Source organism: Carcharhinus amblyrhynchos, chromosome 18 (genome assembly GCF_965287045.1).
Source record: "Carcharhinus amblyrhynchos chromosome 18, sCarAmb.v2.hapA, whole genome shotgun sequence".
In the NCBI taxonomy this organism is placed as follows: domain Eukaryota; kingdom Metazoa; phylum Chordata; class Chondrichthyes; order Carcharhiniformes; family Carcharhinidae; genus Carcharhinus; species Carcharhinus amblyrhynchos.
This window is the reverse complement of record NC_137341.1, coordinates 21112880-21130108: the sequence shown is the minus strand read 5'-3', so window position 1 is coordinate 21130108 and position 17229 is coordinate 21112880. Positions and strand designations below refer to the sequence as shown.

The 17229-nt window shown below is 45.1% G+C and overlaps 1 protein-coding gene across 4 annotated transcripts in view; it reads left to right on the top strand.

Annotated features, from left to right (window-relative positions):
• Positions 1–289: 289 nt before the first annotated feature.
• Positions 290–17229, top strand: part of zdhhc4 (zDHHC palmitoyltransferase 4) — a 43407-nt gene continuing 26467 nt past the window's right edge. The window contains exons 1-3 of one of the 4 annotated variants that reach the window (XM_080206517.1): positions 290–342; positions 747–829; positions 3823–4009. In XM_080206517.1, the coding sequence (XP_080062643.1) occupies positions 3887–4009 (123 nt within the window). In that variant the 5' untranslated portion in view covers positions 290–342; positions 747–829; positions 3823–3886. Of the gene's footprint in view, positions 390–746; positions 830–3822; positions 4010–11379; positions 11438–17229 lie in introns of those variants that run through there. The other 3 variants (XM_080206519.1, XM_080206518.1, XM_080206520.1) reach the window with 3 other exon arrangements.

Here is a 17229-nt window from a genome sequence, read left to right as displayed (position 1 = left end):
ACCTAGAGATAAATTGTACTTTCCGTCAATACCTGGCAGTATGAGGCATGGACGTTGTTTACAGTTGGCGAGGGTGCTTTGTTGGTTTAGAATGCCCTTTGCAGGCTGCTTTCCTCTGCTCGCCTCTAGGCCGCACAGCTCCCGTTGCCTGGTTACCGGCATACGCCTCCTGCGCATGCCCGGGATTGTGCCGCTCGACGTGCCACGCCCTCCAAGGTGGAGCCAATCAGTGAACCAGGCCGGAGAGCGCCATGGAGACTGTCCGACTGGCACTTCGTCATTTCCGGCACATCTGTTGAATTTAGAACCACAGGCTTCACTTTAGGTGAAGGAGTCTGGAGAGTGAGTGGCTTTTGGACTGTGGGAAACAAGGGGTAAATGGAGAAGGGGTAGGTAAAGTGTGGGTGGGAAGAGTAAAGTTAAAGGGAAGGTAGAGGGAGTGGGTGGAAGGGGATTTGATGCTAATCTTTCAAAAAGGATAAAAGTAGTGGATGCATTGACAATGATTTTCCAAAATTCCCTAGCTTGGAAGTTGGTAAATGGAGTTAAAGTTTAAAGTTTTTACAGCTTATTAGTATCACAAATAGGCTTACTTTACTGTAATGAAGTTACTGTGAAAATCCATTAAATCCTCTCTCTGGCACCTGTTCAGGTGTAGTACCTGGTGTTGTGAGATGACTTACCTGTTCAGGTACACTGAGGGAGAATTTAGCATAGCCAATGTACTTAACCAGCATGTCTTTCAGACTGTGGGAGGAAACCAGAACACCCGGAGGAAACCCACACACACACGGAGAATGTACAGACTACACATAGACAGTGACCCAAGGTGAGAATCAAATCTGGATCCCTGGTGCTGTGAGGCAGCAATGCTAGCCACTATGCCACCTTGCCACCCCTTTTTACTGACTCTACCACTGCATTTGTTCTGATTGGGCCCTGGAAAGACAGGCTTAGCGAACTGGGCCTGTATCCTCTGGATTTTAAAAGAATGAAAAGTGAAACATACTACATCTCAAGTGGTTTGACAGGTTAGATAATGAGAGGTTGTTCCCATTGGCTGGGGAATCTGCAACAAGAGAGATTGGTTTCAGCATAAAAGCCTGATCAATTGGGACTGAGATTAGGAGAAATTTGTTCTATCAAATGGTTGTGAATCTTTGGAAATCACTACTACAAAGGATTCTCCATCATTCTTGTCTTTCTGGGAATCAAGGGAGATGGGGAGAGGATGGCAAAGAGTCCAAGATCAGCCATGAATATATTGAATGGCTGAATGAGCTTGATGGGCTGTATATTCTACTCCTGCTATCTTTGTTTTTTTGAGAGGGGAAGGGCTGTTGTTAGACAATGGAGAGTGCAGGGATAGTGGGGGGTGGGGTGGAAGTGGATAGTATGGTGACACAGTGGGAGGCACTGCTGCTTCACAATGCCAGGGACCCAGGTTCAATTCCAGCCATGTCTGCCTGCATGGAGTTTGCACGTTCTCCCTATGTCTGCGTAGGTTTCCTGTGTGTTGCTGTTTCCTCCCACAACCCAAAAATCTGCAGTTTTGTAGAAGTGTAGAAGGTAGGAGTAGGAGGAGGTCACTTGGCCCTTTGACCCTGCTCCAGCATTTATTATGATCATGGCTGATCATCCAACTCAGTAGTTTTAATGCTATTGATAGAAAGTTAGTTGGATTGGCCATGCTAAATTGCCCTTAATGTTTGAAGGTAACACAAGGTTACAGGAATAGAGCAGGAGGGTGGGCCTGTTTAAGAAGCTCTTTTGGAGATTCGGTGTGAGGATGTTGGAGTTGGGTTAGAGGTAGGATTAGAGGGGTGGGAGGAAGGAGTGTGGGAACTTGGGAGTGGGGGAAGGAAGATGTGTTTGGAGACCTCATGGGGGTGGGGGAGGAGGGAGGTGTGTGGGGACACTGGGGGGGGAGGAAAGTGCATGGGGACGCTGGGGGGAAAAGTGCATAAGGACGCACCTGGCAGGAAGGAGTATGTGATGCTCAGGTGGAAAGTACTGTGGGAATTTGGGGGGGATGTTGGGGAAAGGTGTGCAGGAGTGCTGGGGCAGCAAAAGAAAAACTGCAGGGATGCTGGAGGTGGGGTAAGATTGCAGGGGTGCTGTGTGTGTTTGGAGTGGGGGGGGGGAAGAAGAAGTACAAGGACGCACCCCTCAATCCTGCAGGGATGCTGAGGTTGGGAGGGAAAGGATTACAATGATAATGGGAATAGGAGGTGTGGGAGAGTGCAGCATGAATGGGGGAATATATTGTGGGTTGGACAGAAGCGAGGAGGACAGGGATCAGTAGTAAGGATAGGGATCAATGCCAGGATGTCAGTGTTGGAGGGAAGCGGTGGCTTTGAAGAGGTACAGGCTGGGGGATTGTGCTAGTTTGATGCCGTAAGGATAAAGTAGACAATATATCTGGAGCTCAGTTGCCTTCAAGATCACATAATCACACAGAAAATTGTAACCATCATCTCAATGTAACAGGTTCAATAACTGAAACAAAAAGGACTGCCACTGTAACCCAGGCACTGATTACTGACCAGCCAATCTGGCACATGGATAGAACACAAATGTGTAAACCTGTCATTGGGAATCAGGATTCTTCCTATTCAGAAGCTTCCCCTTGTAAAAGGATAGCCAATGCCCTAATTGGAGTTTAGAAGGATGTTTGGGGAGTGGGGATCTTATTGAAACTTGCAGAATACTGCAAGGTCTGGATGGAGTGGACATGGAGAGGATGTTTCCACTAGTAGGAAAACTAGGACAGAGAGCACAACCTCAGACTAAAGGGATAATTTTTTTAAAACAAATGAGGAGGAATTCTTCAGCCAGAGAGTGATGAATCTGTGGAATTCTTCGCTGCAGAAGCTGTGGAGGCCAGGTCATTAAGTGTCTGTAAGACAGGCTTTTGATTAATAAAGGGACTGGGGGTTATGGAGAAAAGGCAGGAGAATGTGGGTGAGAAAAATATAAGCCGTGATTGAATGGTGGAGCAGACTCACTGGGACAAGTGAACTAATTCTGCTCCTATGTCTAATGGTCTTATAGGAAAGTTGATTTGAGGCAACAGTACTGGAAAGCTTAGCAATATTGTAGAATTATACACTACTGAAGGTGACCATCAGGCCCAGTGTATTGCAGCCAGCTTTTTGAAAGACCTGTCTAATTAGGCCCATTGTTTGTTTCGTAGCTCTGTGAATTTCTCCTTTCCTGTGCTGGTAAATAGTGTGGGTTCAGTTCCTTTATCTCTGGCTGTATTACAGCCAATGCCAATTTGTATCTGAGTTGTCCACATTTGCAATAGATGTGATATATTCTTCAGAAGACACAATGTTAAGCAAACAGAAATCCTCAGCATAGCTTTCTGGAAGCTTGATCCGTAGACTCTTCAATCAAATTGATGGCTTGTGTGTGTCAGCCACCTAGTTAAGTCAGTATAGGCCCCTGGCCTCTTAAACTCTGACATTATCCCAACAGCGCCTAGATCAGAGTGCAACTCCCTTGCAGTGGCTATATCTAATGCAAAATTACTCCAAAGCACCTTTAGTGAATGCATTTCATTATTCTAAAAGTACATTTTAATAACATGAAACATTGACAGTTCATTATGGAGTGATAAGACAATTTCATGTGACAGAGACTGGAGTGACAATTTTAACATTGTTCCCCCCCCCCCCTTGAGTTATTCCTTTGGCTCAGATTCTGATTGTAATGTAATATATAATTTATGAACCTTCAGCTCCAACACTCAAACATATTAGTAAAATAGAATAATAAACTCACCTGTTTTGATGTGGTTTTTTTCTGTCTCTCCAGGTACTGATTTCAACAGCTGCAAAGATCCCAGCCTTGATACTGAGTTATATTTTTAGCCACAGAGATGGATTTCCTTATTCTGTTCCTCATTTACTTGGCTGTTTGCATCTCTTGCATGGTGGTTGCCATCAAATTCTCAAGGCAAAGTCAGGAATGTTTTGCAAGGATCTCTCACCATGTGACTCAGGTAACTGCAATTTGATAGAAATGTGTTTCTATCCCAAGTTTGTGTTGAACCAACTGATTTCATGGCGCAGAAGAGTCATTTGGCCCATCGTGCCTGCAGTTGATGTCCAAATGACATTTTCTCCTGCCTTTTTCCCCCATCCCCTTGCACATTTTCTATTCAAATAATCAAGTAATGCTGTTTCGAATGTCTCAATTGAACTTGTCTTCACCACACTTCCTGAACCACTTGTGTGAAAAAGGTTTTTCTCATCACATTTACTACTTTTGCAAATTACCTTAAATCTGTGCCCTCTTATTCTCGATCCATTTACAAGCAGGGACAGTTTCTTCCTATCTACTCCCTCTGGTTTCCTCATGATTTTGAACACCTGCTTAATTCTCGAGTTTTTTTCTCCTTTTCCGGTTTGCGGGGTTTTTTGTTTTTTTTCTCTCTGTAGCAGAAGTAGGCACGGGGGTAGATGGGAAGGTAGCGCAGAATATAAAAAGAAGGTGACAGTAGACAGCGGGCAGTGTCATGAGCTGGGAGCAGAATGAGAGCTGTAAGGGCTTTGGCTCATTGGGCTTAGGAGAGGTGGGTGTTTCTGTTGTTGTCTTTCTTTTCCCTTTTTGTGTTTTGATCTGCAAAGGTCCTCAGATAAATGGCATACTCAACTGGGAGACGAATTGACTGCATTCGGTGTCACGTGGGAGTTTCTGGAGACGACTCGTCTCCTGAAAGTCCACATCTGCGCTAAGTGTTGGGAGCTGCAGCATCTGAGGGACTGGGTCAGGGAGTTAGAGCTGAGGCTTGAGGATGTATTTCTAGTAAGGGAGAACGAGGCAATAATGGATATGAACCATAGTCAAGTGGAGATACTATGGCGGGGGTGGGTAACTGTTAGGAAGGGGAAAAAGAAGAGAAGTCATGGTCCAAAGGCTACCCCAGTGGCAGTCTCCCAAGACGCAAGGGAAGGGTATCAAATGGGGGAGGTGATCTTCCAGAGGGAAGACAGGAGGACCAGAACGCCTTACAGGGAAGGAAGGGGATTAGAAGTGAGATAGTGGTGGGCGATGGGAGGGTCAAAGGAATAGATAGGCGGCTCTGTGGGCAAAAGTCAGATTCCAGGATGGTAGTCTGCCTCCCTGGAGCAGGGGTACAGGATGTTTCTGAAAGGGTGGAAGGGATATTGAAGGGCGAAGGGAACCCAGCTGACATAATTGTGCATATAGGTGAGAAGGATGTAGGAAGGAAGAGCAGGGGGGCAATGTGTAGGCAGTTTAGGGAGTTGGGTGCCAGGCTGAAGAGCAGGGCCCCCAGGGTGGCAATCTCTGGGCTGCTACCAGTGCCTAGAGACGGTGGGGCTAGGAATAATGAGATCCTTCAGCCAAATGCGTGGCTGAAGGATCGGTGTAAGATGGAGGGTTTTACATCTGTTAGTCATTGGGAAGTGTTCATGAGAGAAGGGCACCTGTATAGGAGGGATGGGAACGCTTAAATGGGAAGGGCACGAATATCTTAGCTGGGAGGTTAGCTGGAGTGTTTCGGCAATGTTTAAACTAATGTGGAGGGGGGGTGGGGATGAAACCAATAGCTCAGTAGGCACTGGGATTGGGAGTGGGTTGGGTGACAGGGTAGGATTCGACGAGAGGAAAATCATCCAGGAGAGGGAGGATCCGAGTGGGCCTGGAGGTCAGTTTTAATGCGAGGAGCGTAACGGGTAAAACGGATGAACTTAAGGCCTTAATGCTTGCAAGGAATTTAGATGTGGTTGCAGCGACAGAGACGTAGTTAAAAGAAGGGCAGGGCCGGCAGCTAAATATTCCTGGGTATGTGTTTCAGGCGTGACAGGAGGGTCAAAAAGAGGAGGGTGGAGTGGTGTTGTTAGGGATCACATTACAGCGGTGCAGAGGGAGGATAATTTAGAGGAGTCGGGCAATGAGTTGCTGTGGGTGGAGTTCAGGAATAGGAAGGGAGCAATCATTTTGCCAGGGGTATACTATAGGCCACCAAATAGCCCGCAGGAGGTGGAAGAAAGGATATGTAAAGAAATTCTGGATAGGTGTAGAAAAAATAGGGTTGTTGTAGTGGGAGACTTTAATCTCCCTGGGGTGGATTGGAAGGTGCCTAGGGCTGGGGGTCTGGACAGGGAAGAATTTGTAAAACGTGTACTGGAATGTTCTTTGGAGCAGTATGTAGCTAGCCTGACAAGGGAGGGGGCTATACTGGATCTAGTTCTGGGAAATGAGCCTGGTCAGGTGATTGAGGTTGCAGTAGGGGAACATGTGGCGAACAGTGACCACAATTCAGTCTACTTCAGGATACTAATGGAAAAAGATGAGTGCTATCTGAAAGGGAGGGTGCTAAATTGGGGGAAGGCTAGATACAGCCGGATTAGGCAGGAACTTATAGATACTGATTGGGAGAAGTTGTTTGAGGGTAAGTCCACGTTCGGCATGTGGGAGTCTTTTAAGGGATAGCTGAAAAGGTTGCAAGAAAGACATGTGCCAGTTAAGAGGAAAGATGGGAAAGGTAAGATCAGGGAGCCTTGGATAACTAGGGAGATTGAGGACTTGGTCAGGAGGAAAAGAGAGGTGTATGTTAGGTCTAAGCAACTGGGAACAGAGAGCATTGGAGGAATACAGAGAGAGTAGGAGAGAGCTCAAACGGGGAGTTAGAAGGGCGAAAAGGGGGCATGAAATGGTCTTGGTGGACAGGATTAAGGAAAATTCAAAAGCATTTTACTCCGATGTTAGGAACAAAAGGGTGGTTAGAGGAAAAATTGGTCCTCTTGGGGACAGAGGAGGGGAACTATGCCTAGAGTCCAAGGGAATGGGGGAGATCCTGAATGAATACTTTGTGTCAGTATTCACAAAGGAGAGAGACCTGTTTTCAGGTACTATCTTGGAGGGAGTTGTAGACCCATTAGAGGAAATATCTATTACGAGGGAGGAAGTGTTAGGATTTTTAGGTAGCATTAAAACTGATCAATCTCGGGGCCTGATGGCATTTATCCCAGGCTGCTTAGGGAGACAAGGGATGAAATTGCTGGGCCTCTGATGCAAATCTTTGTCTCTTCTTTGGACACAGGTGAGGTCCCAGAGGACTGGAGGATAGCAAACGTGGTACTGTTCTTTAAAAAGAGTAGTAGGGATAACCCGGATAATTATAGGCTGGTGAGTTTGACGTCAGTGGTAGGGAAGTTGTTGGAAAGGATTCTTAGGGATAGGATGTATAAGCATTGAGTATGGCAATTTGATTAGTGATAGACAGCATGGATTTGTACAGGGGAGGTCGTGCCTTACGAATCTGGTAGAATTTTTTGAGGAGGCAACAAAAACGGTCGAGGAAGGACGAGCCGTGGCTGTCGTCTACATGGATTTCAGTAAGGCGTTTGACAGAGTCCCTCATGGCAGGTTGGTGGAAAAGGTTAAGGCTCATGGGATACAAGGACAGGTGTCTAGATGGATTGAGAACTGGCTTGGTGATAGGAGACAGAGTGATGGTGGAAGGGTCCTTTTCTAGCTGGAGGTCTGTAACTAGTGGTGTGCCGCAGGGCTTAGTACTGGGACCTTTGTTATTTGTAATATACGTAAATGACTTGGAAGAGGGAGTAAATGGTGTGATCAGCAAGTTTGCAGATGATACGAAGATGGCTGGACTTGCTGATAGTGAGGAGCAGTGTCAGGCAATACAGTGGGATATAGATAGGCTGGTATATTGGGCAGAGAAATGGCAGATGGAATTTAATCCAGATAAATGCGAGGTGATGCATTTTGGAAGAAATAACATAGGGGGGAGTTACACGATAAATGGTAGGCCTATTAAGAGTATAGAAACACAGGGACCTGGGGGTGCAAGTACACAAGTCCTTGAAGGTGGCAGTACAGGTGGAGAAGGTGACGAAGAAGGCCTATGGTATGCTTGTCTTTATAGGGAAGGGTATAGAGTATAAAAACTGGCATATAATGTTAGTTGTAAAGAACGTTGGTTCGCCCGCATTTGGAGTACTGCATCCAGTTCTGGTCGCCTTACTACCGGAAGGACGTGGAGACCCTGGAGAGAGTGCAGAGGAGGTTTACCAGGATGTTGCCTGGTATGGAAGGACTGAGCTACGAGGAGAGATTGGGCAAATTGGGGCTGTTCTCCTTAGAAAGGTGGAGAATGAGGGGAGATCTAATAGAGGTGTATAAGATTATGAAGGGTATAGATAAAGTGAACAGTGGTAAGCTTTTTCCTAGGTTGGATACAATAATTACGAGGGGCCACGGGCTTAGGATGAGGGGGGCGAGGTATAACTCGGATGTTAGAGGGAGGCTTTTCACACCGAGGGTGGTGGGGGCCTGGAATGCACTGCCAAGTAGGGTGGTGGAGGCAGGCACGCTGGGGTTGTTTAAGGCTTACTTAGAAAGGCACGTGAGCAGACTAGAGATGGAGGGATACAGGAGACATTTCTAATTAAAGATCAAAAGCTTTGGGACATCCCTGGCAGTCAATTGATTCTTATGGACCTTCCAACATATTTCATGGCTCACTTTATTTCTGCGCTTCTGGGGATTCTGTCAATGTCTGTCTAAGTTTTGCTTGTTTATTGATGTCTTTTCTTTTACTTCACAGGTGATTTGGTCCGCCTTGTTGACCAACAAGGGGCATACATGCGGTGGGTCGTGCGAGGGTTGCTCTTGGCTGTTGCTTCAAGAGTTGCCTAGTGCTTCACGTCGTTAGTGTACACTTAAACTGGACCATCTGAGGGGCAACATGACAGCTCAGTGACTGTCACTGTTTGCTGTGCAGATACATGGATTTGGGCTGGTGTGTGCAGGAGTTTGCACATTCTCCCCGTGATTGCATGGGTTTAGCGTGGATAGGGGATTGGCTGTCAAATAGGCAGAGAGTGGGGGTCAGTGGGTGCTATTCGGATTGGCGGTTGGTGACTAGTGGAGTGCCCCAGGGGTCGGTGCTGGGGCCTCAGCTATTTACCATTTATATAGATGATCTGGAGGAGGGAACAGAGTGTATGGTGTTGAAATTTGCTGATGACACCAAGATTGGTGGAACGGCAAATTGTGCGGAGGGTGTGGAAAGTCTGCAGAAGGATCTAGATAGGCTGGGCGAATGGGCCAGGAACTGGCAAATGGAATTTAATGTTGGCAAGTGTGAAGTTGTCCACTTTGGTAGGAAGGACTATTACTTACGTGGCGAAAAACTGCAGCATGCAATGGTGCAGAGGGACCTCGGGGTCCTTGTGCATGAGTCGCAAAAACCCAGCCTGCAGGTGCAGCAGGTGGTCAGGAAGGCAAATGGGATGCTGGCCTTCATAGCGAGGGGGATTGAATATAAAAGTAGGGAGGTCTTGCTGCAACTGTACAGGGCACTAGTGAGGCCGCAGCTGGAGTACTGTGTGCAGTTTTGGTCGCCGCACTTACGCAAGGATATTTTGGCCTTGGAGGGAGTGCAGAGGAGGTTTACTAGGCTGATGCCGGAGTTGAGGGGGTTGAACTGAGGAGAGGCTGAATAAACTAGGCTTGTACTTGTTAGAGTTTAGAAGAATGAGGGGAGACCTCATTGAGACATAAGATGATGAATGGGATGGATAGGATAGAGGTGGAGAGGCTCTCCCGCTCAGAAAGGACAGTAGGACTAGAGGGCACAGCCTCAAGATAAAGGGGGGGGGGAGTTTAGAACAGAGTTGAGGAACTTCTTCACTCAAAGGGTGGTAAATCTCTGGAATTCTCTGCCCGTTGAAGTGGTGGAGGCTGCCTCGCTGAATATATTTAAGACGCGGGTTGATAGGTTTTTGATAGGCAAGGGGATTAAGGGTTATGGGGAGAGGGCGGGAAGGTGGAACTGAGACACGACAGATCAGCCATGATCTTATTGAATGGCGGGGCAGGCTCAAAGGGCTAGATGGCCTACTCCTGCTCCTATTTCTTATGTTTTCTCCGGGTGCTCAGGTTTCCTCCCGCGTCCCAAAAACGTGCTGTTGGGCTGATTGGTGTAACAAATTGTCCCTAAATTAGTCTTCCCTCAATCTTCCCCAATAGGTGTAGACAAAGGTCATGGGTAGAAGAGGGCACTCAATGTTAAAATGGCGGCGTGAGCTCGTTGGGCCGAAGGGCCTGTTTCCCGTGCTGTGTTGTTCTTTATTCTTTGTACCTCAAGCAAATCTCTCCTTAGACTTCTCTTATCCAACAAAAATAGTGAGAGTAGTGCATGAGTCGCAAAAACCCAGCCTGCAGGTGCAGCAGGTGGTCAGGAAGGCGAATGGGATGCTGGCCTTCATAGCGAGGGGGATTGAATATAAAAGTAGGGAGGTCTTGCTGCAGCTGTATAGGGCATTGGTGAGGCCGCAGCTGGAGTACTGTGTGCAGTTTTGGGCGCCGCACCTGCGCAAGGATATTTTGGCCTTGGAGGGAGTGCAGAGGAGGTTTACTAGGCTGATACCGGAGTTGAGGGGGTTGAGCTATGAGGAGAGGCTGAATAAACTAGGCTTGTACTCGTTAGAGTTTAGAAGAATGAGGGGAGATCTCATTGAGACGTATAAGATGATGAATGGGATGGATAGGATAGAGGTGGAAAGACTCTTCCCGCTCAAAAAAGACAGTAGGACTAGGGGGCACAGCCTCAAGATAAAGGGGGGGCGGTTCAGAACGGAGTTGAGGAGGAACTTCTTCACTCAAAGGGTGGTGAATCTCTGGAATTCTCTGCCCGTTGAAGTGGTGGAGGCTGCCTCGCTAAATATTTTTAAGAAGCGGGTTGATGGGTTTTTGATAAGAGAGGGGATTAAGGGTTATGGGGAGAGGGCGGGAAAGTGGAACTGAGCCACGACAGATCAGCCATGATCTTATTGAATGGCGGGGCAGGCTCGAAGGGCCAGATGGCCTACTCCTGCTCCTATTTCTTATGTTCTTATGTTCTTAGTAGTGCTCAATGCCTAAGGGAAGTTAAAGGGTGAAGCAGCCAGAGTTCTTGCTCCTGATTGCTAACAAGTGACTTTTGCTTAAAAGTAATCAATACTATGATACCCAACAGGTTTGGCAGCATCTGTGGAGAGTGAAAGAATTCGTGTTTCGGGTTGATAACCTTTTATCGGAGCCTTTAGAAGCACCTGCTTGGCTGTGATAAGTAAATAACTTGGAGAATTGAAACAAGTGTTCTGAATTGGTAAATGGAGACCTGAGTAAGATTGGAATCTTTGACCTGAGCTGAGCTGTGGGAGAGCAACATTCCTTGTAAAATGTGTATAACATTTTGGTTAAATGCTATCCTATGAGTTGCCTGTGGGCAGATCTTCAAATTGGTTGTGTATGGCATGGTGTTGATGTACTAATTTTTTTCTCAGATGATTTTCTCTCAATTATCTATGTTTCTTCTGTTCTTTGTCCTTCTAGAAATTCCTATAATTCTACTTACGGGTTACTGAAACTGATGCGATCACCAAATTTAAAGGTGAACGGGATAAATACTATATGACAAAGCACAGAAACAAGACATTCAGCATAATTGGTCCATGCTCTACATGAGCTTCTTCTCACCATTTGTTATGTAATCTCATCAGCATATGCTTCTATTTCTTTCTCCCTCTCCCCTTGCCATGCATTTACCTAGCTCCCCCTTACTGGACCTATACAATTTGCCTTAACTCTATTTAGTAGCAAAGTCCACATTCTAATCACTGAGTAATGAAGTTTCTCCTGAATTTCCTATTGCATTTATTGGTGACTATCTTGTATGTTCTCTGTTCTGGATCTGCCCACAAGATAAAGAACAGTATCTTGGAAAAATAACATAGCCACGGGAAAACAGAGCAAAAGAATGAATAACTAACATTGGCAGAGGCCTGATGGACCATACGGCTTCTCTATACTCTCCAGTATTCATTACTACATATTGTACTGTGAAAGTTTGAGGGACAGGATTCTGAATCAAGTACTTAATAAATCCATTTATCTCCCATCTGCATGTTGCCCCCTGAACAGGTTAAATTCTCGGCATTGAGACAAAATCCCTTATAGACGTGCCATTGGTTAGAATTTTTGGCCCAGCGTTTGTTGCCCATAATTGCCCTTGAAGGTGATGGTAAGTCACCTCTTAAATTTAGACACACCCAGAGTGCTGTTGCATAGTAAATCCCTGGATTTTGACCCAGCAACAAGACAAGATATTGCCAAGTCTGGATGTTCTGTTATGTTGCCTTATTCCCATGCACTTGCTGCTCTTCTCCTTCAAGGGAATAAGAGGTTATGGGTTTGGAAGATATTCCTGATGTTGCTCCTGGCATGCACTCCTTATTGGACAGGCTTGGTCCCTTGGCTTGATAGTAATGTTAGACTGAGGAATAATCTAGGCCTTGAGGTTAAAGATTCTGGTGGAAGACAATTCTGCTGTTAATGGCCCACAGTGACTAAGGGAAAAGTGGTTTAGGCTGCTAGCTCTGTTCTGTTTCTATCCCATTTTATTACCATGCTCTTGCTCTATCCCCATAATCCCACGCATTTACATAGCTAATCCACCTAACCTACACATCTTTGGACCAAGAGGATACCTGAGCACCCAGAGGAAAAACCCATGCAGTGGTGGGGATAACATGCAAACTCTGTAACCACCCAAGGCCAGAATTGAACCTGGGTCCCTGGCTCTGAGGCAAAAGTGCTAACCACTGTGCTACCATGCTACAGTCAAATAGACTTCTTGCTGCTGTTGATTTGCAATAGTTTCTGTAGTGTAATGGCTATTTCCTCAACCAAGATTAAAGCAATTGAGAAAAAGACTTCAAGAAGGAGGCATCATCTATGCCTAAGTAGGTGGTATCAAATTGAAAGAAAAGATGTATAGTGCCGCAAAGTTCAGTGACAGGCCAGAAGATTGGGGAAAATTTTAGAAACCACCAAAGTATGACTTAAAAAGTGAGGGAAAGTCAGAGCCTGAGGGAAAACTATCATGAAATATAAAGACAGTAAAAGTATACTTCAACAATGAGCGTTGTTCCCATAAGGAAAAACTGGGGAGTTTACAATGGAAAACGAAGTCTCAATGCAAAAATTTTGAAGAAGTATTTTGTAACTGTCTTCACAATAGTTGACAAAAAAAGATCCAAAGGATTTAAGTTATTAGTGTCACGAGTAGGCTTGCATTAAAGCTGCAATGAAATTACTGTGAAAATCCCCTAGTTGTCATACTCAGCCTGTTTAGGTACTGAGGCAGAATTTAGCACGGCCAATGACCTCACCAGCAAAAAAGCAGGAGGAGAAAGGAACTCTAACATAGCCTCAATCACCAGATAATGGGCAGCACGTAGCACAGTGGTTAGCACTGCTGCTTCACAGCTCCTGAGTCCTGGATTCGATTCCTGGCTCGGGTCACTGCCTGTGTGGAGTTTGCACATTCTCATCGTGTCTGTGTGGGTTTCCTGCAGGTACTCCAGTTTCCTCCCACAGTCCAAAGATGTGAGGGTTAGGTTGATTGGCCATGCTAAGATATTGCCCCTTAGTATCCAAGGATGTGTAGGTTGGAGGGATAAGTGGGTATAATATGTAGGGATATGGGGGTAGGGCCTGGGTGGGATTGTGTTTAGTGCAGACTCAATGGGCCAAAGGGCCTCTTTGTGCACTGTAGGGTTCTATGATTCTACAATAATTAGGAAAACTAATGGTATTAAAAGTTGACAAGTCCCTTAGACTTGATGGTCAGAGGGCTTAAAGGAAGTGGTTGTGGAGATAATCAGAGGTTTACAGCATGGAAATAGGCCCTTCACCCCAACTTGTCTATGCTGCCCAGTTTTTACCATTAACTTTGTTCCAATTGCCTGCCTTTGGCCATATCGCTCTATACCAACCTTACCCATGTAACTGTCTAAATGCTTTTTAAAAGACAAAATTGAAACTGCCTCTACTACTGCCTCTGGAAGCTCATTCCAGACACTCACCTCTGGAAAAAAATGCCCCTCAGGACCCTTTTGTATTTGTTCCCTCACACCTTAAACCTATGCCCTCTGGTTTTAGACTCCCCTACCTTTGGGGAAAAAAATGTTGACTATCTACCTGTCTATGTCCCTCATTATTTTATAGACATCTATAAGATCACCCCTAAGCCTCCTGTGCTCCAGAGAAGGGTCCTAGTCTATCCAGCCTTCCCTTAAGCTCAAACTATCTAGTCCTGGTAGCATCCTAGTAAATCTTTTCTGTGCTCTTTCTGGTTTAATAATATCTTTTCTACAATAGGGAGGCCAGAATTGTCCACAGGATTTCAAGTGTGGCCTTACCAATGTCTTGTACAACTTCAACAAGATGTTCCAAGTCCTGTGTTCAATGTTCTGACCAATGAAACCAAGCATGCCGAATGCTTTCTTCTTCTTCCTGTCCACCTGGGACTCCACTTTCAAGGAGCAATGAACCTGTACCCCTAGATCTTTTTGTTCTATAACTCTCCCCAATGTCCTACCATTAACCAAGTCCTGCCCTGGTTTGATCTACCAAAATAGATCATCCTGCGTTTATCTAAATTAAACTCCATCTGCCATTTGTGAGCCCACTGGTGCAATTGATCAAGATCCCGTTTCAATCCTGGATAACCTTCACTGTCCACTGTGCCACCAATCTTGGTGTCATCTGCAAACATGCCTCCTAAATTCTCATCCAAATCATTAAGATAAATGGAAAATAACAGTGGACCCAGCACTTATCCCTGAGGCACACCGATGGTCACATGCCTCCAGCTTGAAAAACAACTCTCTACAACCTCTCAACCCTCTATAACCACTCTGTCTTCTGCCAATTTTATATCCAATTGGCTATCACACCCTGGATCCCGTAGGATTTATAATTTCCTCCCTAACCTCCCACAATGTCCTGGGTTACATTTCATCAAATAGCTGATTCATTGGTTATAATCTTCCAAATTCCCTAAATTCTGCGAAAGTTCCAGTGGATTGGAAAGCTGCAAATGTAACATCACTAATCAAGAAATGAAAACAACAGGAAGTAGGAAATTATAGGCTAGTTAGTTTAACATCTGTCATTGGGGGAATGCTGGAACTCGCTATTAGAGGTAGTAACAGGTCATATAGACTGGTTGCCTAACATCTGTCACTGGGAAAATGCAAGAATCCATTATTAAAGAGGTAGTAGCAGGATGTTTAAAAAAATCATCAGGCAGAGTCAACATGGCTTTATAAAAGAGAAATTGTGTTTGATAGATTTATAAAAAGTTCTTTGAGGATCTAACAAGCATGGTCGATAAAGTGGAACTGCTGGATATTTCATATTTGGATTTCTAAAAGGAATCTGATAAGGTGTCAGATAAAAGGTTAGGACGTAAGAGCTCATGATATTGGGGTGATGTAATTAGCTTGGATAGAGGACCAGCCAACTAACAAGATTTGATTTATTATTGTCACGTGTATTAGCGTAGCAAAGTATTGTTTCTTGCGTGCTATACAGACAAAGCATACCCTTCATAGAGAAGGAAGAGAGTGCAGAATGTAGTGTTACAGTCATAGCTAGAGGATAGAGAAAGATCAACTTAGTACGAAGTAGGTCCATTCAAAAGTCTGGTGGCAGCAAGGAAGCTGTTCTTGAGTTGGTTGGTACATGACTTCAGACTTTCGTATCCTTTTCCTGGCGGAAGAAGGTGGAAGACGTATGGTCAGGGTGCATGGGGTCCTTAATTTTTCCCGCTTTTCCGAGTCAGCGGGAAGTGTAGACAGAGTCAATGGATGGGAGGCTGATTTGCATGATAGACTTGGCTTCGTTCACGATTCTTTGTAGTTTCTCGTGGACTTGGGCAGAGCATGAGCCATACCAAGCTGTGATACAACCAGAAAGAATGCTTTCTATAGTGCATCTGTAAAAGTTCATGAGTTGTAGCTGACGTGCCAAATTGCCTTGTCCTCTGAGAAAGTAGAGGCATTAGTGGGCTTTATTAACTGTAGTGTTAGCATGGGGGGACCAGGACAGGTTGGTGATCTGGACAGCAAAAAACTTGAAGCTCTCAACCATTTCCACTTCTTCCCCATTGATGTAGACAGGGGCATGTTCACCACTACGCTTCCTGAATTTGATGACTATCTCTTTGTTTTGTTGACATTGAGGGAGAGATTATTATCGCGCCAGTTCATCAGATTCTGTATCTCATTCCTGTACTGTCTCATCATTGTTTGAGAATCGCCCTACTACGGTGGTGTCTTCAGCAAACTTGAAAATCGAATTAGAGGACCACAGAGTTATAGGTGTATAAGGAGTATAGTAGAGGGCTGAAGAGACAGCCTTGTTGGGTACTGGTGTTGAAGATGATCGTGTCTATCCTTACTGATTGTGGTCTATGGGTTAGGAAGTTCAGGATCCAGTTGTAGAGGGAGGAGCCAAGGAGTTTGGAGATGAGTTTCATAGGAATAATGATGTTGAAGGCTGAGCTCTATATAATAAATAGAAGTCTGATATAGGTGCCTTTGTTATCTAGATGTCCCAGGGTTGAGTTCAGGGCCAGGGAGATGGTGTCTACTGTGGACCTGTTGCAGCGGTAGGTGAACTGCAGAGGATCCAGGCAGTCTGGAAGGCTGAAATTGATTTGTGCCATGACTAAGCTTTCAAAACATTTCATAATGATGAAGGTCAGAGCCACCGGATGATAGTCATTAAGACATGCTGCTTGGTTTTTCTTTGGTACCGGGATGGTGGTCGTCTTCCTAAAGCAGATGGGGACCTCAGATTGTTGTAAGAAAAGATTGAGGTTGTCTGCGAACACCCCTGCCAGCTACCCCCAAAAGCAGAGTTGGGATAAATTAGCAAATTAATTAGTAGAGTGCAGCAGGGACCAGTACTAGGGCTTCAACTCTTTATAGTCTATATTAACTTGGATGAAGAGACTGACTACGTTATAATCAAATGCACTAAAAATACAAGTTGTGAGGAGAATACAAAGTGTGCAAAGGGATATTAATTGGTAAAAATTTGGCAGACGGACTATAATGTGGAAAATACTTTGGCAAAGCAGAAATGGAGACTGCAATAAAACGGATCTAGATATCTTTGTATATGAATTACAAAAAGTTAGCATGCAAGTAATTGGGAAGGGAAATAGAATCTTGGCCTTTATTACAAAAGGATGGGATATAAAAGTAGGTTCAGTCGTCTACAGTTGTACAGGGCATTAATGAGATCACACCAAGAGTACTGTGGGCAATTTTGGTCTCCTTAGGAAAGAATGTACTTGCTCAGCAGCAATAAGCAGCTTATTAGGCTGAT